The sequence below is a fragment of the Odocoileus virginianus genome, chromosome 11 (assembly GCF_023699985.2).
Source record: "Odocoileus virginianus isolate 20LAN1187 ecotype Illinois chromosome 11, Ovbor_1.2, whole genome shotgun sequence".
Lineage (NCBI taxonomy): Eukaryota > Metazoa > Chordata > Mammalia > Artiodactyla > Cervidae > Odocoileus > Odocoileus virginianus.
Window position 1 is genome coordinate 779,043 of NC_069684.1, and position 26,778 is coordinate 805,820.

General features: G+C 56.9%; 1 protein-coding gene across 4 annotated transcripts in view; it reads left to right on the top strand.

Moving 5' to 3' along the window:
• Positions 1–26,778, top strand: part of PPP1R12B (protein phosphatase 1 regulatory subunit 12B) — a 171,197-nt gene that overhangs the window by 130,809 nt on the left and 13,610 nt on the right. For all 4 annotated transcript variants that reach the window (XM_070473796.1, XM_070473794.1, XM_070473795.1 and 1 more), the window contains 3 exons: positions 22,520–22,536; positions 25,121–25,250; positions 25,898–26,002. In XM_070473796.1, the coding sequence (XP_070329897.1) occupies positions 22,520–22,536; positions 25,121–25,250; positions 25,898–26,002 (252 nt within the window). The remainder of the gene's footprint in view (positions 1–22,519; positions 22,537–25,120; positions 25,251–25,897; positions 26,003–26,778) is intronic.

A 26,778-nucleotide genomic window follows, 5' to 3' on the forward strand; every position in this document is an offset into this window, starting at 1 on the left:
TGGATCTCCTTGCAGTCCAAGGGACTCTCAAGAGTGTTCTGCAACTCGACATTAATATCCATCAAAAGATAATTTTAAGCAAAAGACATCAAATGACAGGAAGATATTTCTGAATTGTGAAAAGCAGTCCACAAAGAAGTTACAAAATAATGGATTGTAGGCACTGAAAATAGTCTCAAGATTTAAAGAGCAAAAGCTGTCAGAATAAGAAATAAGTAGCATTTCCACAATCAGAACTGCAGATTTTTACACTCTCTCAGAAACTAGTATGTCAAACAGACAGACTCATTTGAAGGACACAGAAGGTTCAGGGAGCGTAATAACCGGCTTGTCCCAGAGGCTACCAGGCTCTCGTGCATGTGTGTCATGAGGGCCACAGTGAATTAGAAACCAGCTTCATGCTTTCACTCATCAAGTATTTACTGAGTGTGTAACACTTCCCATCCATGGTCCTGGACACTTGGAACGCAGCAGTCGGCAGAGAGCCTGGGCTCGTGAAGCTGAGCCAGCAGGGAGAAGGCAGCGGAGGTGGGAAGTGAGCAGCAGCCTCAGCGCGGTGTGCTGTGTGTTGGGCATGGCGTGAAAGAGAAAGAGTTGCCTGAAGAGGATTGGGCAGAGAGAGGACACGTTGCCTTGCCAGGTAGGATGTCTGAGTAAATCTTGTTGACTGAGATCAGACAGAGAGCTGAAAGGGTGAGCATGTCAGCCACAAAGACGTCTGGAGGGAGACTATTCCAGACAGACGTGTCAGCTTGAGCCAGGCCTTGGAGACTGGAGGAGAGAGCTTCCCTGGTGGTCCAGGGGGTGGCAATCTGCCTGCCAGCGCAGGAGACCCAGGTTCGCTCTGTGCTCGGGGCATAGGCCCCACACCACAACGCTGAGGCCCAGGCACCCCGACCAGGGAACGCCCATGCGCAGCACAGCCAAAAATAAGTAAATACAACTGTTGTAAAAAGAACTGGCTCTTTGAAAAGATAAACAGAATTGACAAACCTTTAGCCAGATTCAAGAAAAACAGCAGGCCCAAAACAATAAAAAAATGAGAAACTACAGTTGACACGCCAGAAATACATAGGATCGTAAGAGACTATATTGAACATCTATGAGCTGTTAACACAGACAACCTAGAAGAAATGGACAGATTCCTGGAAATGTTCCTATCTTCTAAGACTGAACTCAGAAGAAGTAGAAAATGGGAACAGATCAATTACTAATAATGAAATTGAATCAGTTACTTCAAAACTCCCAACAAATGAAAGTCCAAGACCAGATGGCTTCACGCGTGTGTGTGTGATTTGCTGTGCTCTGGGGCTTCCATGGTGTCTGACTCTGCACTCCTGTGGACTGTAGCCCACCAAACTCTTCTGCCCGTGGGATTTTCCTGGGAAGAATACTGGAGTGGGTTGCCATGCCCTTCTCCAGGGGATCTTCCCGAACCCAGGGATCGAATCTACTTCTACATTGATTGGCAGGCAGATTCTTTACCACTAGCACTACCCGGGAAGCTTGTCTTCACGGGTAAGTTCTACCAACATTTAGAGAGGAGTTAACACCTGTTCTTCAGCTCAGTCGCTCAGTCGTGTCCAACTCTCTGCGGCCCCCTGGACTGCAGCACCAGGCCTCCCTGTCCATCACCAACTCCCGGAGTGCACTCAAACTCATGTCCATCGAGTCGGTGATGCCATCCAACCATCTCGTCCTCTGTCGTCCCCTTCTCCTCCCGCCTTCAATCTTTCCCATTATCAGGGTCTTTTCCAATGAGTCAGTTCTTTGCATCAGGTGGCCAGAGTGTCGGAGTTTCAGCTTCAGCCTCAGTCCTTACAGTGAATATTCAGGACTGATTTCCTCTTCAGAAACTCTTCCAAAAAGTTGCAGAAGGAGGAGGATTTCCAACTCCATGAAGCCAGCATCACCCCGATACCAAAGCCAGACAAAGATACATACATACAGACACACATGTTTGCAGGCCAGTATCACTGATGAACACATTATAAAACCTCTCAATTAAATACTGGAAAACCAGGTCTAACAATATATTTAGAGAATCATATACCGTGATCAAGTGGGACTTTTCCCAGGCACACAAGGATGGTTTAGTATCCACAGACAATATGATATACACCACATCAACAAGCTGAAGAATAAAAACCAGACGATCATCTTAGTAGAGGCACAAAAAGCTTTTGTCAAAATTCAACGTCCATTTTTTATTTAAAAAAAAACCTCCAGAAAATGAGAAGGAAAACTTATCTCAACATGATAAAGGCCGTTATATGACAAGCCGACAGCTGACATCCTACTCAATGGTGAAAAACTGGAAGCACTCACTCTGAGAACAGGAACAAGACAAGAACATCTGCTCTCACCACTGTTGCTCCACGTAGTATTGGAAGTCCTAGCCACAGCAGTTAGAGGAGAACAAGAAATAAGAGGAATCCAAATTGGAAAGGAGGAAAGTCACTGTTTGCAGGTGACCCGACACTCTACACAGAAAGTCCTGACGGTGCTACCAGGCAACTGCCAGAGCTCAGTGACTTTGCTAACGTTGCAGGATACAAAATTAATGCACAGAAATCTCTTGCATTCCTATACACTAACAACAAAAGATCATAAAGAGAAATTCAGGGAACAATCCCATTTGCCATCACATCAAAGAGAATAAAATACCTAGGAATAAACCTACCTGAGGAGGCAGAAGACCTGCCTTCTGAAGAGGCTGATGGAAGAAACTGAGGATAGCACACGCAGGTGGAGAAACAACCACATGTGTGAATGTTTAGATCTGTCTCCTAAAGCAGAGGAGACAACAAACCGGACCTAATTAAGCTTAAAAGCTTCTGCATCGCAGAGGAAGCCATCGACAGAACAGAAAGACAGTCTGCTGAGCGGGAGCGGATGGCTCCAAGTGACGCGGCTGACGGAGGGCCACCACCCTAAACCTGCGCACCGCTTACACCACGCAACATCGTGAAAGCAAACCACTCAACTGAAAACAGGCAGGAGCCCGGAGTAGACATTGTTCTAGAGAAGATACACAGATGGCCAACAGATACGTGGGAAGGCGGTCAGCATCGTTAATCATCAGGAAACTGTAAACTAAAGCCACAGCGAGGCGTCATCTGTGTGAGTTATCCACGTGCTCACTCAGTCACGTCCGACTCTGCAACCCCGTGGACTGCTGCCCGCCAGGCTCCTCGTCCATGGAGTTCTCCAGGCAAGAATACTGGAGTGGGTTGCCATGCCCTCCTCCAGGGCATCTTCCCAAGTCAGGGATCGAACCCAGGTCTCTCACATTGCAGGCAGATTCTTTATCATCTGAGCCCCCAGGGAAGCCCATGAGTACTGGAGTGGGCAGCCTGTCCCTTCTCCAGCGGATCTTCGCGACCGAGGAATTGAACCCGGGTCTTCTGCATTGCAGGTGGATTCTTTGCCAGCTGAGCTACCAGGGAAGCCCCATAAAAGCAAACAACTCAATTAAAAAACAAGCAGCAGACCTGAATAGATATTTTTCCAGAGAAGATACAGAGATGGCCAGCATCATTAATCATCAGGAAAATGTAAACTAGAACCACCGTTTTACTTTAAAACCTCACACCTCTCAGAGTTTCTGTCATCCAAAAAAAAAACCACACAAATAACATGGTGAGGACGTGGAGAAAAGGGACCCCACACACACGGAGACCGTTGACGGGAATGTAAACTGGTGCAGCCGCTATGAAAAGCAAAACGCTAGCAATGGAACTGTCATGTGACCCAGCAGTTTTGCTCCTGGATATACATCCAGAGAAAACAAAAAGTGATTTGAAAAGATAATGCACCCATGTTCATAACAGCATTATTCACAGTTACCAAGATACGGAAGCAGCCTGGGTGTCTGTCCGCAGATGAATGGATAGAGAAGGTGTGTGCAGTGGAATATTACTCAGCCACAGCAAAGAACGGAATTTTGCTGTTACAGCAATGTGGTTCGAGTTGGAAGGCATTATACTACATGAAATGTCAGAGGAAGAAAAGTATGCTATCATTCCTGTGTGGAATCCAAAAAGCAAATGAAGAAGCAGCAGATTCCCAGATACAGAGAAGAAACCAGTGGTTCCTGGTTGGGAGCGGAAAGGGGGAGGAGATATGGAGCAGGGGATAAAGAGGTGAAAACCACTGTGTATAAAATAAGTAAGCTACACGGATATGTTGTACAGCACAGGGAATATAGTTTTTTATTATAACTATAAATGGAATACAACTTAACAATTGTAACTCATTATATTGTACACTTGAAACATATAATATTGTGCATGAACTATACCTCAGTGGAAAAAATATTCTGGGCATTTGGGATGTGAGGGAAAGAGGGGTCTTGGCAACCCCAAGGTCTTTGGTCTGAGCAGCTGGAAAGCCCGAGTTGCCAGCAGCTGGAGGCCGCAGGTTGGGGAGGGATGCAGAGTCTGGGTGGGGGCTGTTGAGCTTGAGGTCTCTGCGGCTGCCCTGCCGGAAGACTGGGCCAGCAGGCCTGTGCGCGTCTGGGTGATGCTGAAAGCCGTGAGACTGAGGGGATGGAGAGGCAGTTGAGACAGGACAGCGTCCAGGACTGAGCTGGGTCCGCTCCGCACTGCAGAGGACCTCGGGCCTGGGGCCGGAGGGGACCCGGGACGCGGTGCTCCGTCCCGTGTGGAGGGAGGAGCACCAAGGAGACAGTGTTTCCGGCGGGTCGGGTGGTGAAGGCTGGCGGCTGCCCAGTGGCATCCATGTGGGGTCAGCGGGGACCTGGGCGGGGCCGGGGGGCAGAGAGGCTGGCACCAGAGGTTTCAAGACACAGCTGGGGAGAGGAATTAGAAACATGGGAAAAGTCATTTTCTGCAAACAAGTTTCTCAGCAGAGGCGGGCAGGGAAATGCAATGATAGCTCACAGGAGAGATGGGGTCAAGACAAGGGTGCTTCTGAGATGGAGAATTTGGCTGATGGGCCTAGGGGAGGTGGACAGTAGGGAGCAAGCCCAGAACCACACGGAGCAGATCAGTGGCCTGGCAGGAGCGGTGGGGTGAGGGGGCAGAGGGCAGGGCTGGGCTGCGGAGCCTGTGGGAAAGGGCCACCACGGCTGGGATGTGGCCTGCCTGCTGCCGTTCCCCAGTGAAGCAGCAGGCAGACCAGCAGCCTGGGAACAACATGTGGAAAGGGTACGAGTGCGGCCCTGGAAGGCGAGTGGCAGCCTGGGGCCCACGCTGGCTCACAGCGGTGTATTTACGTTGAGACCGGTGGCGTGGTGGTGTATTTCTGTGCCAGCCCCTCGCAGCAGAGTCGGCAGGAGGGTAAGTTTGAACAAGGCTGTGGTTCTGCCGGAGTGCACTGCGGGGAGGGGTGGAGGGGGACGCGCTTCATGCTGGACAAAGGGGGCGAGAGGGATGCTGCGCCCCGGCACAGCGGAGCGTCCCTCAGCCGGTGGCGGCTCGGTCCACCCTGAGAGCAGGAGAGACGGTGAGGCGGCCTCGACACCGCAGAGGCTGCAGCAGCAGCGCACGTGGGACAAGGACGCTGAAAGCTCCCTTATAAATACGCAGCGTGCGCCAGAGAGGCTACTGTCATCAGTCAGAAAGTGTTTAGAATGAGGTCGCTCCACACTAGACCCTGGAGGGGCAGTAAAGAGAAAAAGCGACACCCTTGAGTGCAGAGGTACAGTTGAAAACACATGAAAATAAGAAAGAACGAGTAAGCCAAGCTTTCAAACTTGAGATGCTGGGAGGACAGCAGAGAATGCCCAAGTGCAGTAGAAAGGGTGAGGTAAAGAGAGGAGCACAAATTAATGAACCGAAAACAGAGCAGCGGTCGAGGTGACCTGTGAGACCAGAAGCTGGTTCTGTGAAAAGACAGAACACAGTGGACTGGTGACACGCTGACGGCATGGGGGGGCTGCTGCGGTCGTCGGAGTGCGCAGTACTGGACGGGGGGGCGGGACAGAATTAAAAAGTAGACACTAATCATGAGACACGGTTTTGGACCGCATTATGACCATAAGCATGAAAACTTGGTTTAAGCAGATACTTTTCTCGTAAAATATAAAATACCAAAATTATTCAAGAAGTAATAGGAAAATAGAAAAGCCCCATAACCACTAGAGGAAATCGGGTAATACCCTAACCACCGCCTTCCAACCCTGGGCCAGAGGCGCCAGGCCCGAGCCAATCTGCGGAGGCTTTACCAGGCCTCGGGGGGCTCCGTCAGAGGGCGTCTGCCCCTACCGCTGTGCAGAGACGGGGATGGAAGCCAGAACCCACGCAGGTGCGGGGTGAGGACCGGCTCTCCTCGGGAAGGGCTCCCCCCAGGGGTGGTGAGGGCAGGAGGCTGCCTTGGGGTGCGCTCCCCCTGGGCCCTCTCGCTCAGGAGTCTCTGCCCGCCCCCGCAGCGGGCACCTCCGCTCGCACAGACCAAGCTGCGGGTGGAGACGGAACGGGCAGAGCCGGGATGCCTGACAGCTTCCTGTGTCCTCACAGCTCCTCCTCCCGTCCCGCTGTGATGCTGGTGCCCCCGCCCAGGCACCCAGGAATGAAAACAGCAGCATAAACCCATGAGGCTCCTAGGACCCCTGACTCTTCTGAGTGTGTGCTGACGTGTGCCGGCCTCCTCAAGGTGGAAAGACCTGTTTGTTTAGGAAGTTTGTCGCATGAGCGCTCAGTGGTGTTCGGTGGATTGATGGAAGAAAATCAAGTTGATGGTTAAAAATGGAAAATACTTTATTTGGCCCTATATTAATAAGTAGGCCTGAAAATTATTGTTGTGTTCCAAATTCTTGGTTACAAACCGAGGAACGGATATCTTGAACTGTTCATAGTTCATAATTGTTAATAACTTGGCTCATTGCCTCCTTCCCTAAACCTGAACTAAAATATTGTATGTTATGGTGTCTCAGAAGTTTATATACTATGCTATCCCCCAAAATTGATTTGCAAGAAGCAGCAGGATTTTTGAAAGACTAGATGTTGGCTGCCAGACTTTGAGCAGAGTTCCCTGGGGCCGGGAAGAGCTTGTTGGAAGTCTCCCTCATCTTCCCAAACCAACTGTCTGCCCCCAACCCCATCCCCACCACTCTTATGAAGAGGCTGCAGTTCAGGATGAGTGGGTTTCAGGTTGGGATCTTCAGAAAAGTCTAGACCTTAACATTTCTGGCTAAACTCCTACAGTGTTTATTTGTTAACTTAAACGTTTCACCCCGGGGCTCAGCTGTGACCCTCAAAAGTGCAGAAGCCCTTTTCTGACCCCTTGGCCAGAAGCACTGCAGGATTTTATGCAGCACTCCCTTGTTCATTTTTGTGACCTCAGTCATGTCCAACTCTTTGTGACCTCATGAACTGCAACACACCAGGCTCCCCTTTCCTTCATTATCTCCTGGAGTTTGCTCAGAGTCATGTCTGTTGAGTCAGTGGTGCCATCCAACGATCTCATCCTCTGTCGTCCCCTTCTCCTCTTGTCTTCAGTCTTTCCCAGCATCAGCGTCATTTCCAATGGGTTGGCTCTTTGCATCACATGACCAAAGAATTGGAGCTTCAGCATCAGTCCTTCCAGTGAACACCCAGGACTGATCTCCTTTAGGATGGACTGGGTGGATCTCCTTGCAGTCCAAGGGACTCTCAAGAGTCTTCACCAACACCACAATTCAAAGGCATCAATTCTTTGGCGCTCAGCTTTCTTTATAGTCCAACTCTCACATCCATACATGACTACTCCATAGCTTTGACCAGATGGACCTTTGTTGGCAAAGTGGTGTCTCTGCTTTTTAATATGCTGTCTAGGTTAGTCATATCCTTTCTTCCAAGGAGCAAGTGTCTTTTAATTTTGTGGCTGCAGTCATCGTCCACAGTGATTTTGGAGCCCAAGAAAATAAAGTCAGCCACTGTTTCTATTGTTTTCCCATCTATTTGCCATAAAGTGATGGGACTGGATGCCATGATCTTAGTTTTTTTTGAATGTTGAGTTTTAAGCCGCCATTTTCATGCTCCTCTTTCATCAAGAGGCTCTTGAGTTCTTCGCTTTCTGCCATAAGGGTGGTGTCATCTGCATATCTGAAGTTATTGATGTTTCTCCCGGCAATCTTGATTCCAGCTTGTGCTTCATCAAGCCCAGTGTTTCATGATGTACTCTGAATATAAGTTAAATAAGCAGAGTTGACAATATACAGCCATGACATACTCTTTTCCCTCTAAAACAGTCCCTTATTCCATGTCCAGCTCTAACCGTTGTTTCCTGACCGGCACAGGTTATATGTAGCATGATAAAATAAACTCCCTTTGGGTTTACAGTCTGATTATGAGACTGTTTTTAGCAATTGTTCATATTTGGCATGCAGTTCTGTGGGTATATCCACTCTGTTTCTGGGTACATACATTTATATTTGTGTATTCTACCCTCAGGAATTAAAAATCAGTTTGACCATGGACCAGAGAATAAATGAGACGTGGATATGGAGACGTACAGGCTTCCCTGGTGACTCAGTGGTAAACAGTCAGCCTGCAGTGCAGGAAGTGAGGGTTCGATCCCTGGATCAGAACGACCCCCTGGAGGAGGAAATGGCATTCCGCTCCAGTATTCCTGCCTGGAGAGTCGTGCGGACAGAGGGGCCTGGTGGGCGACCGCTCGTGTCTCTGAGCACTTAGATCTCTTGTGGGTAAACACGAGGCCCCGCCACAGGCTGGTCTGGGTCGAACGGCAGATGCAGCCGACACAGTAGCTGAAATGCTCCCGGGAGTGTAATAACGTCATGTTTGCCACCTGCTCACGCAGGCTGGATTCGGAGGCAGCTGCTGTCTGCGCTTCTCTGGGGGTGAGCGCAGCCCGGAGTTGTCCGTTCATGGGGGAGCACGGGAAGCACGGCCCTCCTTGAGGAAGGAGGGCTGGGACTCGGGGCGTTTCTTCTCGAGCCGGCGGCCCGGCCTCGGAGCACACGCCGTCCCTGAGAGGCAGGTGCGAGCTGTGCTGCTGCGCTGGGGTACATCTTGCTGGGCATCATCACTTGTAAGCCGTGGCATTCAGCTGTCTTGGGTTAAGACGCGAGAGGAGACATTAGAAGTGACTCACCTGACTCATCGGTTCTGAACTAAGAAGCCCACTAAGGGAGGCTGGGAGAGCCCTCAGGTGCGGCTGGGCAGGACACAGCCCACCTGCTGTGGGAGGGGGTCTCCTGTCCCCGCCGGGCGCACACGCGCCATCAGACGCAGGAGGGCACGGAGGTGCCTGCGTCTGGTCCCCATGTTGGCGGAGTTCTGCTGAGCCGACGGCCTGGGACTCGGTTCAGTTATAACAGAGAACTTCCTATCACTGCTCAGCCGAGGGCCTGGGACTCTGGTTCAGTTATGACAGAGAACCTCCCGTCATTGCTAAGCCGACGGCCTGGGACTCGGTTCAGTTATGACAGAGAACCTCCTCTGTCATTGGTGAACTTTTTTCCTTTGTCTCCCTGGAAGAAGTGAAAAACAAACCCAACGTTCTCTCCTCCCTGCCTGTGTGGAAATAAACTGTGTCACGCGCTCTCTGGAGGGCGCCTTTCGTAGGTGCTTTGGTGCCGAGGCTGAGATGAGGGCCAGACCCTCAGGTGGAGCCCGAGAGGGCCACTCCTGCTGCGGCATTGCTCCACACTGCCCGCCTGACTGAGCCGCGGCCCCGCGAGGACGTGTGCGCGCAGCGCAGGTCAGAGGGTCACGCTTTGTGATGGGGCGGTGTGGAGAAAACCACGGTGTTTTCATCTGTGGCCGCCCGATGACGGCGCTGGTACTGAGACGCGGTGCTGCCTGAAAACCAGGTCAGACTCAGCCGAGAGGTGCAGGGCTGGGACCAGTGGTGTGGGAAGGACACCTGGACGTCCTCAGGGCTGACGCCTTGCTAGTGAGAAGGGAAACAGTGTGGGCCAGCTTGAGGAAAAAGTCAAACATATAAAAGGACCAGTGGATAAAGGAAGAGCTGAGATTTACCTTTCTGGAGATTTCGTCTCTGTCCCTGCACTCCTGGCGCTTCCTGTGAGCATCCCGGACGGCCAGCATCTGCACGAGTGGCTGGAGCTGGCTGCCCTGAAGTCAGGGCGTCCCCCCAGCTGCTGCACCTCGCTTTTCCCTCGCTGGCTGTGCGTCTCCTGCCATGTCGTCCACCCATGAGGGCTGGTCTCCCTGTCTCTAGGGTGGTCGTCCTTTTCTGTGTCGGGGAGAGGGCCGGGCGAGGTGATGGGTGTTAGAGACACTGAGACATGGAGAGCCTGACCGTGGTCGGTGCTGCCGAGACGCAGGCACGAGGCGTGCGGGGACGGCGGGAGCAGCTTCCCGCGCTCACCATGCCCAACCTCCGCAGCCTGTCCCGCTGCGGGAGTGTCTCCTTGGTGTCCCCCTTCTAAGTGGGAAGGTCCAACAGAGGAAGACTCACCCCCGGAGACTGGTTCAGTTCAGTTCAGTCACTCAGTCGTGTCCGACTCTTTGCGACCCCATGAACCGCAGCACGCCAGGCCTCCCTGTCCATCACCAACTCCCAGAGTTTTACACAAACTCGTGTTCATCGAGTTGGTGATGCCATCCAGCCATCTCATCCTCTGTCGTCCTCTTCTCCTCCTGCCCTCCAGACACAGGAATAGCTTTTAGGTAGGATTCAGAAGATCAGACTTGTAGATCTGAGCCCCAAGATCACTGCCTTTTGGATGCATGTAACTGGTTCATGGTAGAATTAATCAGTCCTCCTAGGGGGCTTTTAGAGTGAGAATGGATCAGGGCCCCTGTCTAGACGTTTCAGCCTGTGTTCTTCAGGGCAGCCCCAGAGCAGTTCCCTTGATTCAGCTCCAGAAGTTGCTCAGAAGGGTGGGGAAGATACCATAGTGTTGGAGAGGAAGGGGCTTGCTGGGGACGCGTGCAGGGAGAGCGTCCGTTTGGAGGGCCTTGTTACATTGGGGACGGAGCCGCTGGCTTAGAAAGCACTCGGCCTGGAAATGTTGGCTGCGGTGGCCATGACACAGAGCACAGGAGATTAAACGTGAGATGTTTCAAGGCCAGACGCAGAGCCCTTCCACACCAGGCGGAGAAATTCCTCTGCTTAACTCTGGACTCCCCGCAGCCTCCTTCCTCTCCTGGCTCCCCCTTGCTCTCTCCGCCCACCCGTCCCCGCCCATCGTGATCCTCCGATGATGGCATTTTGTAAAACTCTGCTGAGCTGTGTTCTCAGAGGCTCCGCCAGCCAGCGGGGTCTCGTGTGCGGAGAGCTTCCTCCGCCGTGGCCGGAGTTTCAACTCGCGGCTTCCTCACTGGGCGGCAGGAGTGGCGTGTGGTTACACTGGACATGAAAGGCTTGCATGCGCTTTGCTGCTCATGGCCCAGATGTGGGAGAGTCCCCACTCCCCCTGGGAGACACCTCTGAGAAGTGGGGCCGGGGGCAGGGGCCGTGGCTTTTTCCCCGAGCCCCCAGGGCACCCCTGCCTTCCCAGAAGCTGCCGGCTTTCTTCTCCTGCAAGTGGCAACCCGAATTCCGAGTGGAAAGTGCATCTTTGCCCTTGGCCCTCGTCCAGCATTCCTCGCTGAGCGAATAGGATTTGGAATGTCAGAGTGGAGGGCGGGAGCGTGTGGGGCCGCGTGTTTATATGTAAGAGCAGCCTCCTCGGACTTCCCCAGACCGCTTCCTTCTCTGGAACCCTGGCTGCCTTATTTACGTTTGGTGTCTGTGCGTTTAAGTCCTTTAAGCTGTGCTTGTCGCAGCCGACGGTCACAGGGCACAGTGCAGCCCAGGCGCCCGGCTCCGGGAGGCAGCATGGTGTCCAGGGGGCTGGCGCGTCCTCCCTGCAGATGAAGACACGGGGGTTGTTTGCAGGCTTGTCCTCCCGGGCGTGACCTCCGGTCCTGGAACCTGGACCCCGTTCTGTGGGCACGGGCCTCCGTGAGAAGCTCCTCGGGGAGAAGCGGGCTGAGCTAGACTGGACGCGCTCAGACCCCGCGTGGACTCACCGACGGGGCCTCGCCCTTGACCCCCTCAGCTCTGAGGCACGCTCGGGGGTGTTCTGGTGGCCCTGCCCCTCCTGCACCCCTGCCGGGGCCATGTCCTCGCTGCATGGCCGGGGCAAGGACCTGGCTCGGAGCAGGATGGCTCAGTCGGACTCACCCCCGGCCTCGCCCTCCCCGACGGCCAAGACACTCCGAGTAAGCGGACCCCCTCCATCCATGCTCTGTCGGGGTGGGGCTGTGGGCTGGGCTCTGGGATCTTTCCAGGGCAGACTTGGCCCTGGGGTCTGTGGGGTCAGGATCAGGCTGAAGTCTCGGGTCTGTGAGGTGTGGGCCGGGCTGTGGCCTGGCCCTGGGGTGTGTTGGAGTTGGGCTGGGCCCTGGGGTCTGGGCTCGGGGGTAGGCTGTGGGCTGGAGCCTGGGATCTGCTGGGGTCAGAGCCAGGCTGTGGACTGGCCCTGGGGTGTGTTGGGGTCAGACTGGGCTCTGGGGTCTGTGGGGCCGGGCCGGCTCTGGGGTGTGGGCTCGGAAGTAGGCTGTGGGCTGTCCCCTGGGGTCTGTGGGGTCGGGGCCGGGCTATGGACTGGCCCTGGGGTGTGTTGGGGTCAGGCTGTATCATGGGATCAGGCTGGGCCCAGGGGTCTGTGGGGTCAGGGCCCGGCTGAGGTCTGGGGTCTGTGGGGTGGGGGGTGGATTGTGGGCTGGCGCCTGGGGTCTGTGGGGTCGGGACCAGACTGAGGTCTGGGGTCTGTGGGGCTGGGCTGGGCCCTGGGGTCTGGGAGCAGGGGTAGGCTATGGGCTGGCCCCTGGGGTCTGTGGGGCCAGGCTGGGCGGAAGTGCTGCGGGGCCTGTGGAACCAGCCGGCTGGGAGCTGCTCAACGAGGGGTTTCTGTTCCTGAAACGGCCTTAGAAGGCTCAGGTGGAGCTCCTCGCCGACGGCAGAGTGGAGGCCGGCTGTGTGTGGCGGCCCCTCCTGTGGCGTCCGGGTCAGTGCTGTGTGCCCGGGGCAGCAGCCCCCAGGGCTGTGGACACGCGTGCGGTGGCCTCGGGCATGTGCAGGCTGTGTGTGTGTGCACGGGGTACCTCTGAGTGACGGACAGCGGAGGGCAGGCGTTCCGGACGTGGGGTCCCAGTCCTCGGGGGCCATCAGGAAATTCTGTGCTGGAGAAGCCGAAGGAGCCCCTGCTGGCTGTGACAGCGGGTGGTGTCTCCACGGCCCCGGCAGCTCCTGCTCCAGGGCGCATCTGTCGGTGGCCACGGGCGCCCCGCTGCTGGGGGCCGGGGGTCGGGGCGCCTCCTCCGGGGGGCGGTCGCAGCCCCCTTGTTTGGAGGGGAGCCCTGACGGAGTCCCGCGCGTCTGCTGAGTGTTTTCAGAGTCCTCTCAGCGTGAGTGACCGCAGGGCTCCTCCTGGGTGTCACCATTACCGCGTGGGGGCCTCCTTGCCCGTGGCCTGGCTGCTGCCATCCCCAGGGAGCTGGGGAGCCCACGCCCCGCAGCTGCGAGGCAGGGTCTGCAGGTGGGGGCAGCCGGGGCCGTTCTGTGGTGAGAGGAGCCCTGATCAGCATCGCTCAGCCCTTGGGGACACTCCCAGAGCAGTGCCTCCTGGCAGCACCCCGCTCACGTCTCCAGGGACGCCCCTTTCCCGTGCCAGGGAGCCTGTGTCCTCTCTAAGCGGGCTGCAGCTTGCTTCCTATCTCGATCCCCAACGGCCACCTGCCCCCGACTTCCAGGCTGAGGCCATGGTGGAGAGAGTCGAGGCTCTGGGGTAGAGGGGCCGAAACCTGGCCTGTGTGTGGCTTCCTGGGTCAGGGGCGGCCGGGCTCCCACCGCCGGCTGCAGCCCCGGGATCCTGCAGCCTGGGTCTGTGCTGCGGAAAGCACTCGTGCTCCGCTCGGGTATCAGACAGACACGCAGACTGACCCAGGGCTGTCGACACTCGGAATGGGTGGGGAACCCTGATTTCATCTCCTGACGCCGCCTCAGGGCGCCTGCGCTGCACAGACACCCTGATGACATGCTGGGCTGCGGTTCTGAGCCCCGGGCACCTGCTGAGGGTGCTGCCACCCCCGCCTCCTCCCCAGAGAGTGCGGAACTGGGCCTGGCCCCTCTTCAGCAAGTACATGGCAAATACTCGTGAGGATTGAGGGCCCCCCAACTCACAGACAGCCGTTACGAGCTTGGGTGGCTCTGGGACGTGATGGGGACACAGGAGACTTGAGATTGCAGGCCCTTGGAGCCCCAGCTCCTGGAGCCAGGGCCCCCGAGCCCCCTTAGGGACAGAATCTCTGGCCCTGCCGCAGAGGACCTGGGGCGCCCTGCTGGGAACGGCCGTCCTGCCGGAGGTCACACGCCTCCAGAGCCAGTTCTGCAGGCCCGAGCCGCAAAGCCCCCACTAAGAAAAGTAGTGTCGTCCAAAGGGCTAAACAGCAAACACTTCCATTTTCCTTTCCTGTAAGGAGAACATCCTCAGGGGGATTGTGAAGTCTCGGCTATTGTCATGGGGGAGTTTTGAGGGCATGCTGCGCTGAGGTGTTCAGGAAGCCTGTAAACTGCAGCTCGAAAGGGTTATTTCTGACTCCAGAAAACAAATGACAGGGTGAGTTTTCAGCAACTGGAAAACTGAACTGTCTTATCACGCTTCTAAAGTCCCAGCAGCATCTTGCACTTTTAAGATTATGTAATTCAGCGTTTCTGTACTTGGTGAAACTATGACCTTTTTAAGATAATGTAATAACCTAACGTTTGCGTAGAGATTGTGCAACTAACATCCTCCTTGATATTCATTTACATGCAAAAGACAGTGCATGTCCTCCCCAGCCAAGGGTCTTGTTTACTCTCTCTAGTTTGTAGTTTTAAAATAATAAGCATTTTTCATTCTCTGAACCCCTGATTATGCTACTAAACGTGGCTTTAAATCCAGCCCTGTGAGGAAGGCACCTGCCAGCCACCCTCCTAGCCCACAGCGCTGGTCTCCGCTGCCCCGAGAGGGGGAGTCTTTCCGCTCTCACACTAGACTCGGCTAGCTCAGCACCTCGGTCGGAAACCTGAGGGGCGGTCCCTAAGTGACAGGCTGCTCAGGGAGAACCAGGCGGCTTCCAGGGTCCTGCGTGAGCCTGGCGGGCGCCGCCCTCGTGTTGACTGATGGGCGCTTGAAGGTCGGCCCCTTCTCACGCCCTGAGCGGCTCCTCCAGGCGTCGGGCTCGCACGCCAGGGGTGCTCCGTCGTGTCGGACTCATCGCGACCCCGCGGGGCGGCACACCAGACCTCCCTGTCCTGTGCCGTCTCCCAGAGTGTGCTCAAACTCATGTCCATTGAGTCAGTGATGCCATACTAACTTCCTTTTGATGTAATTTTCCAATATTTAAAAAAATAATTCTGAGCTACTTTTTTTGCTCTTTAATCACTGTGACTGTTTATTGGGTTTCAAGTTTATAAATTCTATTATCTTAAAAACTAGTCAGTTTAGATGGTTTAGCATTTTAAAATCATCTTGAAAGCAAGAACCAGGTAACCTGTGGTCAATATTCTCAAATTATTATTTGCTAATTTGCCAACATAGTCCTTGGTACAGGGCATACCCGGAGATAAGAATACCTGAGAGTCTAACGTCTGCAGTGCTCAGCTGACATTGTTGTACCGAATAGTCTTGAAGTAAGTGGGACATCAGCTGAACCCTGGGAGTCTTTTAATTAGACAGATTTTCTTTGAATTGGTTGGTATTTATGATAATAGGATTTGACCTGCATCTGTAAACCAAGATCAGTAGCATTTTCCCCACGTAACCTGGATTGTTATTCCTTCAGGACTTACATCTCAACAGAAAATACACAAATTTTACATAATATTTTTCATCCCAGCTATTAATGTGAATAAAGGGAACATTTTACCAGCTAAAATTGTAACCAGCTCTGCAAACTAAGGAGGGCACAATTGGTGTCAGGTCGGTTGACAGCAGGGAGTGCTCGCCCACCCCGAGCATCTGCCCCCCGGGCAGAGGGGAGCAACCACCCCACAGAGCACGGGCCGCCCCGCCTGTGCCCTGCTGAGCCGGGAGTCTCCCTGCCTGCCCCACCCCCCGCCTTGCTGAGCCGAGTGTTTTCATCCACCCCGACCCCAACACCGCTCCCCCGCCCCGGCCCCACTGAGCCCGGGGTCACCCTGCTCCCCCCTCCTGTGCCCGGCATCTCCATCCACCCTGCCCCCACACTGCTGAGTCCAGCATCTCCCTGCCTGCCGCCCTGCTGAGCCCGGCGTCTCCCTGCCCCACCTCCCCGGCCCCTGTGGCAGACAGTGAGCAGCACCCCATAGGTGTCACTTTCTCCTGCTCCCACAATCCTGACCTGGCACATGCCTGCCTGCTCATGGGAGAGACAAGGGGAAACACGGGGCAGAGGGAGCCCTGAGGTCAAGTCATGGGTGCGGTGCTGGGCACAGGAAGCCCGTCAGACGGTAGGCGCATCTGCCTGGAGGGCCAGCGGGGTGGGCCCAGGGTGACCCGCAGACCCCAGGTGTGGGCAGCTCCGGAGAAGATGCAGGACAGAGCCAGCAGTGGGGCAGGCCGGCTGCCCCAGACTGCAGTGTGTCCAGGTAGAGGTGCTTTGGGAGACTCAGGGGTGATGGGCTGTGGTTGGTCTGAAGCTCAGGAGAAAATCATGGGCAGAGAGTACTGAGATGTGTGACCTAAACCACGGGCAGACGTCGCGTGGGGAGCAGCTGGGAGCACAGCCCTGGGAGGAGCATCAGTGGTCAGGGCTCCTCCTGGGACGCCCCTGCAGGGAGCCACAGCCCACATCTGTCCGTTACAGTGACGGCGTCCGTCCCGAAGAACCCAGGAGCAGAGGGCTGCGGAGTCCAGTGGGGTTGAGAGGCTGGGGCTCCAGTCTGCATTCAGCATGGCCCTCATCTCCCATTTGAGATGGTTCCAGGGGCCCAGCACGGCTTCTCGCTCTCTCTCAGCCTCATCCCCCGTGGGCGGGCTGACAGTTACAGTCAGGAGACGGGAAAGGCTCGTGCTGGCCTTTGGTTCCTCTGGTTCCTGGTCCTGTGTGTGTCCCACAGGGGCCAGCACGGTCCCATCCCGGGGCCCAGCCGCCTTCTTGGACACAGCGCGGACACCCTCCCCGGGGGGCCTGGACTTGATCGCTGCCCGCTTCCCTGTGAGAGCAGTGTCTCTGTGTCAGAGCCTCGACCTCTCAAGGCTGGTTATCAGAGAGAGAGTGTAACTGTTTGGACAGTCAAATAATAACCCGAAGTGCCCATGGGTTAGAGAGGGTAAGTAGGGATTAGCCTGGATAATCAAAATCTACAAACAATCCAAACCCTGGCTCAAGGGCAGGGGTGTGCTTGAGCTGATTCCTCTGGCGACCTGCAGCCTTCACACTGAGGACCGAGGGGCCGAGCAGGTGGGCAGCGCAGGCTGGTGCTGATGGAGCCTCCGGCGCCCGAGCCGTGCGGGCCAGGGGCCCCTGAGAAGCCACGCGTGTGGGCGCAGCTTGTGGTCCCTGGTCCTTGTCACCTGCCCTTGAAGGGGAGAGGATGCTGTGTTCATGCGTCCATGACAGTTTGCGGATGGTGTTTCAGTGCAGAGGGCTTGCCCTGGGTTCTTCAGGGAAACTTCAGTGTGTTTGTACGTTTGCTCCTACAACCAGTGCACTCTGTGAGCTCCCGAAAGATCTGGGGGGCTTCCCTGGGGGCTCAGACGGTGAAGAACGTGCCTGCAGTGCAGGAGGCCTGCATTCGATCCTTGTGTCGGGAAGATCCCCTGGAGGAGGGCATGCCCACCCACTCCAGTGTTCTTGCTGGAGAATCCTCGTGGCCAGAGCAGCCTGGCGGGCTACAGTCACGGGGTCGCAGAGTCAGCCATGGCTGAGCACAGCACAGAAGACACGGGGACTCTTTGGGAGCTGGGACTGTGCTCAAGGGGAGGTGCCGGCCCGGACGGCGTGACCGGAGGGCCCGCGGGGCCTCTGCCGACGGGGACACGCCCCAGAGCTCGTGCGGCAAGAGTGGCCCCCCACGCGGCTCGTCACGATCTGGGTGTGAGAGCTTTCAGAAACATCTCCAGAAACTGAGTGTAAGTCCTGTGTTTCTTGACTTCCCTGGTTTACTTTCCATGTGCAGTAAGTACTTGGTAAAGACAAACGGGGTCAAATGCGATGAAGTCAGATGTAATTTAATACTTTCAAAAGCGGGATTTTGCCTGCAAGTGTCGCCTCCACACTCACTGCCGGCGTTGTTCTGACTCAGGCTGTGAGCCGCCAGCCGGCCGCAGCTGCAGGGCCGTGTGCTGTGGACGCTTCCTGCCCTGGGGTGCGGGATGAGCTCCTCCGAGTCTCTCACCGTGGGGCTTTCCAGAACATCCCGAGCTGCTGTCCTGGCGTGGCCTGGGGCCTGCCACCATGCTCACGTGTTTCTCCCTGGACTGCGTCTTGGGCACGCGGCCCTTGGCGCAGCGGGCTTGACCCAGCCACCAGCCCTGAGCACAAGGCATGCCGGGCTGACGGCAGGGGAGCAGACAACTGTGACGGGCGTGAGGCATCCCTGTCGGAGGCGGGGGCTACAGGAACAGCCCAGGGGCTCGGCCAGGAGCCTGAGTGGGGGCACAGCGGGGCGGGTCCTGGCCCCCACAGACAGCAGGTGTGGAAGAGAAGTTGGTCCGGCGGAGACCTGGTGACACCCCTCCCCAGACTCAGGAAGCGCCTGACCCTGCGTCTCTGCACAGAGGGACGGTTTCCTTCCCCACCCCCACGTGTAGTCTAGATGCTGGGACAGTCTGGACTCAGGAAGGCCCTGTTCAGAGCTGGAGCCCCGGGCTGTCTGTTCAGGCTTCCCAGAGCGCGAGGCTGTGTCTGTGCGGGGAGGGGCTCTGGGAGGCTCCGTGTTGGTGGACGTTCTCGATGCAGCCAGGTGCGCGGTGGGCCCTTGTCTGAGCGCAAGGCAGATGCTGGCTTGGCGCCCGCTGCGTCCTGTCCAGGGAGCGCAGAAGCAGGCTTTCCCACGGCTCTGGGGTCAGCCCGCTGGTCTCGGCGTGGGCACGTGATGCGGTCTGTCCCTCTCCCTTGGGCCCAGCCTCCAGAGCCACGATTTTATTTTAAACTTGGTCAGAGGAGTTTGGTTTTAATTATCCACTTTCCTGAACTCCCAGTAACTCCAAGCTAAAAGCTTTTGTGGGGATTTTTCTAAGCCAGCTGCTGGTGTTTCGAGAGCCTCTACATTTCAAAAATCAAAACCAGCCTGGCCCCGTCCCGTTGCAGGACGGCCTTGTAAATTCACGGCGCCCTCGGCTCCTCCTCTTATTAGAAACAGGCCCCAGCCAGTGAGGTCGCTGCGGGAGAATTCGGGAGGGATGGGTGGGAGGAGCCAGCTTCTTGGTTTGGGAGCGTTTCTGAACTGTAGTCTGTCGGGTCCTCCCCCTCACTTTCTGTTTTCTGTGCTCGCGCTCTGAGCAGCTTGCCATCTCTGCTGCTGGGGCCCCGGGCTGGGCCGAGAGGCTGCGAGAGTGAGCAGTCTCCCTCCGGCCCAGACGCAGCACACGGTCCGTCTCGTGGCCGACGGCGCCGTCTCTAACCGGGAGTCCTTCCTGAGACGTGCTGACTCGAGCACGGGCCGCCAGGCGTCTGTCCTCACCTGTGGGTCCGGCGCCGCTGGGGGGCCCTGGGCCTTCCCCCGCCCCTCGTGATGTCCTTGACGGGCTTGCAGCCCCGAGAGCACGCCAGCAAGCCTGCGCCCCCAGGGGCAGGCCCACGCTTCTGAATGAGGTGCAGTGTCCAGGTGGCCGGGAGCTGGTCTTAGTGAGTGATGGCTCCTTTTATCAAGAAGCCCAGACTTCTGTCTCCCTACACGTAGCTGGTGTTTTTCCGTTAGACGCCAGATTCCCTGGGGCATTAAGAAGCCAGGCACGGCCGTTGTTTCTGGAAGACGGTCTCTGCACCAGCACCATGCTGTCCGAGGCCGGGTCTGCGTCCCAGGTCCTGTGCCCGTCCAGGCCCGCCTGCCCTCGGGGCTCTAAGAAGCCTCCTCAGGCTCATTCCAGCCGTAAGGCGAGTGCCGGCTCTGGGAACCCCGGTGTCCTCCGAATCGGTGCGTGTGTAGCCTTTCCTGAGACTCACTCTCCTCTGAGGGGCCGGGTCACCTCAAGACGTGGCTGAGGCTCATCCTTGAGGGCGGTGGTAAAAAGCTGAGGGTCCCAGAGGGCTCCACTGGTCACTAGTTGGGGGGGCGGGGGTGGGGGGGGCGCTAGAGGGGGCACCTTGGGAGGAGTCCTAATTCCTGTGATACCTGCTCTCCCCGCCTTCTGGTGCAAGTCCAGGGGAGGCAGATCAGCGCATCGCCCTCCGGCCTCCAGTTCGGCCCCTCTGGGACCCGGCTGTCCTGAGGGCGGCGTGGCAGGGCTGGCCCACCGTCTGTGTCTTGCGTGGGCGTCCGTGTCCCCATGTGCCATCTGCCCCACCTGAGGACCACAGGGGCGTGACAGCAGGAGGGGGAGGTCACGGCCCCTGCCCTGCGAGGAGTGAGTCCTGGGCGTGACTCGTGTGCTCTGATGGAGGTGAACTGGCTGAGACAGACCTGGTGAACGCTGAATTTCCTGTCTTCACCAGAGACAGTCCGCACTGCAGAATTTAAAGTTGGAGACGCAGCTAAAGTCTCACCCGACAGGTCATGCTTACAGAGAGGACGTCAGGAAGCCCCGAGGCAGTAAACAGATGCGGCCCACGTGCTGGCTGGTCGTCTGACCAGGCCATCTGAGGACCCCCTGCCCAGGTTTCTTTAGGAGAGAAACCCGGAGGGCTCTCCCCTGTGGGGGTGGAGCTTGAAGAAGCCGGGAGGGAGCAGGTGGTCGGGTGCGGAAGTGCTCAGAGGCTCTGAAGGACCTGTGTGCGGGGTGGGGAGCCCCCCGAGCCGACAGCCCCACCTGGAAGCCTGCCTGTGCGCTGGGCGGGCGTGTGCTGAGCTGCGCGGTCCCCAGGGCGTCACTGGTGGTGGCGGGGGGCGGGACCTGGGGCGCGTGTGCCCATCTCTCGTGCGTGCCTGTTGGGAAGCGGCGGGGGCGCCCTGTCTCTGTCTCCTCGCCCCACTCCAGTCTGCCCGCGCCGCTCAGACAGGCCTGCTCTCGGTGCCCCCGCTCCGTCCCGCAGCTTCTCTGCCACCCAGGCTTCCCTGCAGGCCCTGCACCGCTGTCCTTCCATTTGGTGGAGCCCTTGGTGCTGCCCGGCCCAGGGTTTGGCCTCGCTTCTCTGGGGCTCAGGGCACACCCTGATGGGCAGGCCCCTGGCCACACGGCTGGGCCGGTGAGGCGGGGTGGGGCTGGTCCATTCCAGGGCCAAGTCAGGAGGACTCCCGAGCCGGCCCACGTGTTCGGGATGTCTGGCCCCAGGTCAGGAGACGGCGCACACGCCTCGCAGCGCCTCCTCCATGGGCGGTGGAACGGGTCTTCACCCAGACACGCTCACTTCTAGGCCGCTGGTGCTCAGCCCAGCTGCACGGCAGGTCACCCAGGGGACGCGGTGCCATTTGTGGAGGAAGGCCGCCTCTCGCCTGTCAAGGGAGCACTTCCCAGCTGGAGGTCTGGGTGGAGGTCTGGGTGGAGGTCCGGGTGGAGGTCCGGTGGGACGCTGTGGAAAACAGCTGGTGGGCGTGAGCCCAGGTCAGGCGAGGCCTTCCGGACGGCACCTTGCACCTGGGTCAGCGGGTCGGGGCCTGCGGCCCGTGGTGCTGGGGCTCCATCCCCGGACGGCTTTGGGGCAGTGTGGGGCTACCGCACCCCGGGAAGGCCGAGCCGGGCGGGAACCTGCGCGTCCTGTTCGTCCTCCTCCTGCTTCTGTCTCCCCTCGAGGACCTTGTTATTAACTCCTTAGAAAACAGAAATAAATACATATACGTCAATGGAGGACTTTTGGTTTTTTGCTTGAGTTCTTTTATTAGAAGAGTGGAGATAAGGTAAAGGTCATCTGTGATCAAAAATAAGTGTGAAACAGGCATACTGTTACACTGGTGTCTGCCGTGACTATAAGCAGCTGAGCTCCCAGCTGAAACCTGTAAGCCCCTTCCTTCTGAGGTCTTGGTGCTTTCTCAGGCTCTCCCACTGTCCTGGTTACAAGGGGGCCTCTGCCTGCCCTCTTCTCCCTTCACGAGGGGCATGGGGGGAGTGGGGACGGTCCTGGACCTTCACGGAATAGATGAGGGCGTCCCCGAGAGCAGGGCTGAGTGTGAATGGTAGGAGATGGGTAGACGGGATGCTGAGATGCAGAGAGGCGGCCGTTGCAGGCCCACGTGGTCCTGGGACGCAGAGCCATTTGTTGGGGGCTGGTGGTTCTGTCACAGGGGCTGGTGGTCCTGTCACAGGTTGCTGAACCCCAGCTTAATGAGATGCACCCCCCCTTCCCCGGCCGCAAGTCTTGAGAGTCCTGGGCACGTGGGGGGGTGCTTTGCTGAGCAGCCTTTCTTTAACCTGCGAAGCTGCACCGTCTGCAGCTGTGAAGCTGAGGTGTCTGGTTTGGAAAGTACACTTGTAAGTGGAGATGATAACCCTCAGCCCGCGGCTAACACTGATTTCTCGTTTGTCTCCTTTCTGCAGCACGAACGACTCTCTAGGTAAGGCCTTCCCCGAGTCACACTCGTGAGTAAACGCTTCTGTGCCTACATGCACCGGCGCCTGCTTCAGCGTGTCTCTGTCCTCCCTTCTTTCCTCGGCCCCCGCACAACCCCTCCATCCCCGTCACGCTGCGTTCTGCCTGCACCTCGGTTCCCCAGGCTTGGGGGGCGTGAGTGTCCCGACAGACAGACGGCTGGACAGACAGTCTCAGCAGGAAGCAGCCAGGCCACGAGAGAGGTGATGATGGGCGCGCGGGGCAGAGGCGTGGCCAGCCGGACCCGTGGTCCTGGGTCAGGGGCCTCAGCCCGCTCCCTGTACCCAGATGGGCTCCGGGGAGTCTGTCCAGTGAGCGCCAGCCCTGAAAGCTTGAAGAAGCAGGTCAGAGTGTGGGCAGGGGTCCTCTGTAACGTTTACCGAGTACCTAAGGGCACAGACTTGGTCTTCCTGAAGAACCAAGTAAAGAGTAGAGACCGTCGGTCCCCAGGTTTGTAATCCCTCTGATGAAGAATCCGAGAGGGACAGGGGTGCGCGGTTCTGGCGGGCGTGGGGTGGATCCGTCTCGTGACAGAGCCGCTGCTTCCTGTTGTTAGACCCTGAAGTTCACACACTGGCGCATGTTCTCCCCTCGCATGTCGCCAGCACCAGCAGAGGGTAAATCCAATTCCCATCTAACCCAGCAGAAAATTAATTTTGCAGATTGGTGGAGAGAAGCGCTTTACTCCACTTAATTTCTTGTGAACTCTGTTACATTATAATGCCATTTATGAAAATAAATTTCACTGCCAACTTCAGAATATGCAATTAGAACAGTGAGGTACTCAAAATTGGTGGAACCAGCTGACAGCCCCAGAAGCCACAGGTGACTTTCTAGCTTCATGGGGGAAGAATCCATCTCATTACATAAGATTCAAATCTCTGCTAGTAAAGAGACAAAAGTAAAGTGGGGAAAATTGTAGCTTACATTAGTTCTAAGGCTTCCCTGGTAACTCAGCTTGTAAAGAATCCACCTGCAATGCAGGAGACCTTGGTTTGATTCCTGGGCTGGGAAGATCTGCTGGCTGCCCACGATAGTATTCTGGTCTGGAGAATTCCACAGACTGTATGGTCCATGGGGTCGCAAAGAGTCAGACACGACTGAGCGACTTTCACGTCAGCTTTAAAAGCCCTACTGTATGTAGGATGCTCAGGATATTTACTTCTTCACCAAACAGTTCCACTGCTAAAATTTTATGCTAAGAAAGTAACTAAGACTTACAGACAAATCAGTGTGTGCCTTGGAGAAGGAAATGGCACCCCGCTCCAGTATTCTTGCTGGCTCCTCTCGTGGATAGAGCAGCCTGGCGGGCTACAGTCGCTGGGGTCGCCAAGTGAGGTCCCACCTAAGTGCCTCGGCACGGACGGTGTGGGCCTTTCAACAGAGGATTCGGCACTCTCACAGCCATACAGGGGAAGTCTCCACGGTCATCTTTTCTTTAATGAGGCAAACTTGTCTTTACGTATGTGTGGGGTGCCCGCGGTCATCACGAGCAGGTGTAGGGAGAGGAGGCAGGCACAGAAAGTATTCTCTGAGTTTGTTCACAGAAGTGTCTGTTTCGACCTCCGTGTCTAGCATCCTGCAGGAACACAGACTCAACTGTTAACAGAGACTGTGCTGGGGCAGGGCTTGGGGTGACTTTCACTTTCTGTTTAGACACTTTGATACCCATGCCTAAGCTGTTCAGTAAGCATGTCCTGTTTTTGTAATCAGGAAAGTCAGTGAAGGATTTCTGTTTACAAAAGGTGTTTTTTTTAATGTAAGAAGAAAAAGAATGTTGCGGAAGGACGTGGCATCCCCGTGAGGACAGGGTGGCTCTTGGACTCGCTGGGTGCCGTGCCCCACCCAGCTCTGCCGCTTCTGGCGCCTGGATCCCACCCAGCCCCAAGCGGTGCCCGCGGACAGGGCCACTGGCAGACGCTCCGGAGCCGGGCCCTCACGCGTCCTGGTTCAGGGTGGAGCCCTGCAGAGCCAGGCTGTGTGTGGCCTTCCATGGGCCACATTTTAGCTTGGAGACAGCAAAGCCCCAGAAAGACAGGGACACTGTTAGGGATCCACTCAGTCTGTGATCCACTCTCGGACCAGCCAGTTCTGGAATGAAGCCGCCGTCCGCCCCGAGCATGCAGCCCCTACATGCTGTGACGTCCCGTCCCGGGCACGGCCGCCCCCGTGTGGCGTCCAGAGGAGGGGGTGGACGGTGAGCTCTCCTGCCCCGTGCCCTCCTCGCCCACCCCAGCTTTGAGCGCCAGGCCCACGTGTTTCTGACTTCATTGGAATCATTTTGTAAGAGCCTCTGAGATCCAAGAAAATTGCTTTTAAAAGCACTCTCTTGAGTGAAGGTATTTACCCCAAAGCTAGTGTGAAAAGCTCTGAGATTTCAGCCCGCACAAGCGTCCAAACTGCCAGCTCCCAGCCCACTGTGTGCCCGCCGGGCAGGCATGCCCCGCGGCGCTCAGCGCCTCTTGGGAAAGCGTCCACCACCCTTTGGCGTCTCCCCCTGCACCTTGCTGTTCTTGGAACCGGCTTCCCCTTCCCTGTGTCTCCTGCAGGCTGGAATCTGGAGGCAGCGACACGTCTACCGAGCGGGCCTCAGCCAGAGCCCGCCGTGAGGCCCGCGAGGCCCGCCTGGCCACCCTGAGCAGCCGTGCGGAGGACGGCAGCGGCAGGGACTACAGGAAGGTGGGCCCCTAGCCTGGTCCGCCCTGCTCGGGGCAGCCCCGCAGAGTGCCGTGGTCACCTCTCTCTGCCGGCTGCTGCTTCTAGGACAGTAAAAATGTCCCCGAGTCGGGTGTTGAGAGGAGTGGGAAGAAGCAAGGACTGAGGGTTGTTGATGGGAGAGCAAAGCCGTTTGCTTTCCGTGAGCCCTGTGGACGCCAGCCACACGCTGCTCGGTCATCGTCAGCAACCGTGCTCTGGTTTGAGGGTTTATGCCATTTTATGGCTCGTTTCCTTCACTTCTTGCAGAAGAGAACCCAGCTCAAAGGGCTGGCTCGCAACCCTTCCTGTGCACAAGATGCCAGGAAAAACTTTTTTGTTACCGAAACGTTTGTCTTGTTAGGCCAAACTTGGCTAAAATGGGTATGCACATGAGGGAGGCTCCAATGTCAGATCTCTTCTGTGTGGGAACCAGATTTTTAAACCACAGACACACACAGTGGCGTGTTCACTCTGTGCCCCACCCCAGGGATTAACCTTACAACAGGGGAGCATCATCTTTGAGTTGAGTCCCTTGGACCTCACGGTTCCAGCAGCGGGAGACCTGCTGGCTGGAGGCGCCCTGTCCCCAGCCGCTCACTCCGGGAACTGACTCCTCTCTCCTTCCCCAGCTCTACGAGAGCGCCCTGACCGAAAACCAGAAGCTGAAGACAAAACTTCAGGAGGCCCAGCTCGAGCTGGCAGACGTGAAGTCCAAGCTTGAGAAGATGGCGCAGGTGAGGTGGGGAGGGAGAACCAGACTTGGGTGCAGCCGCGAGGTGGGCTTCCCCTGCCACGGGCCACTGCTGGGTTGGCAGGAAGCTGCCGGGAGCCCTGAGGGTCAGAGTTTTGAGTCTGCCAGGGAGGCCAGGTGGAGACCAGAGCTGGCTGTCGGTTCTGCCCCAGAATGGGGTCCAAAAGCAGAGATAGAAATGCTGGGCCTGAGTAGTGGCATGTGGCGGGGGGGGGACAGTGCCCTCCCAACCCCTGGGCAAGCAGCGGCTCCAGTGCCCAGGGGGCCGGGGTGGGGGCATGCCTCGAGGAGGGCTAGGGGGGCATGCCCCGAGGGGTTTCTGGGGGCTCAGCAGCACAGAGCTGCCCATCCTGGGGGCTGCCCTTCATCCTCACCTTGGAAGGGCCCCGCCTGCTCGTGGCGGCCGAAGCCAACTTTGTCCTGAAGAGTCTGCTGGGCTGGCCACGCAGGCCTGGGCTGCACGTTTCAGAGGCTGGGGGCGTTCTGTGAGGAGCCCTGCCCCCAACTCACTCCTCCTCAGAAGCTCCGACAGCACCTCCTTTGACCTCCGGGTCTTGGCTTCATGGTGCCGCGCTCCCACGAGCTGGGACGCTGATTGCGTGGAGGCTGTTGAAGATAAACTCAGCCTCTGTGTCCCTGGGGAACTGTGTGGACTTCCTAGCCAACTGCTTTGCTGGGTGTGTCGGAATATGCTTTGTTTTGCCAAATACGAGTTACTGAAATTCAGAAGAAATGCTGGTGCTGCAAGCCAAGCCTCTG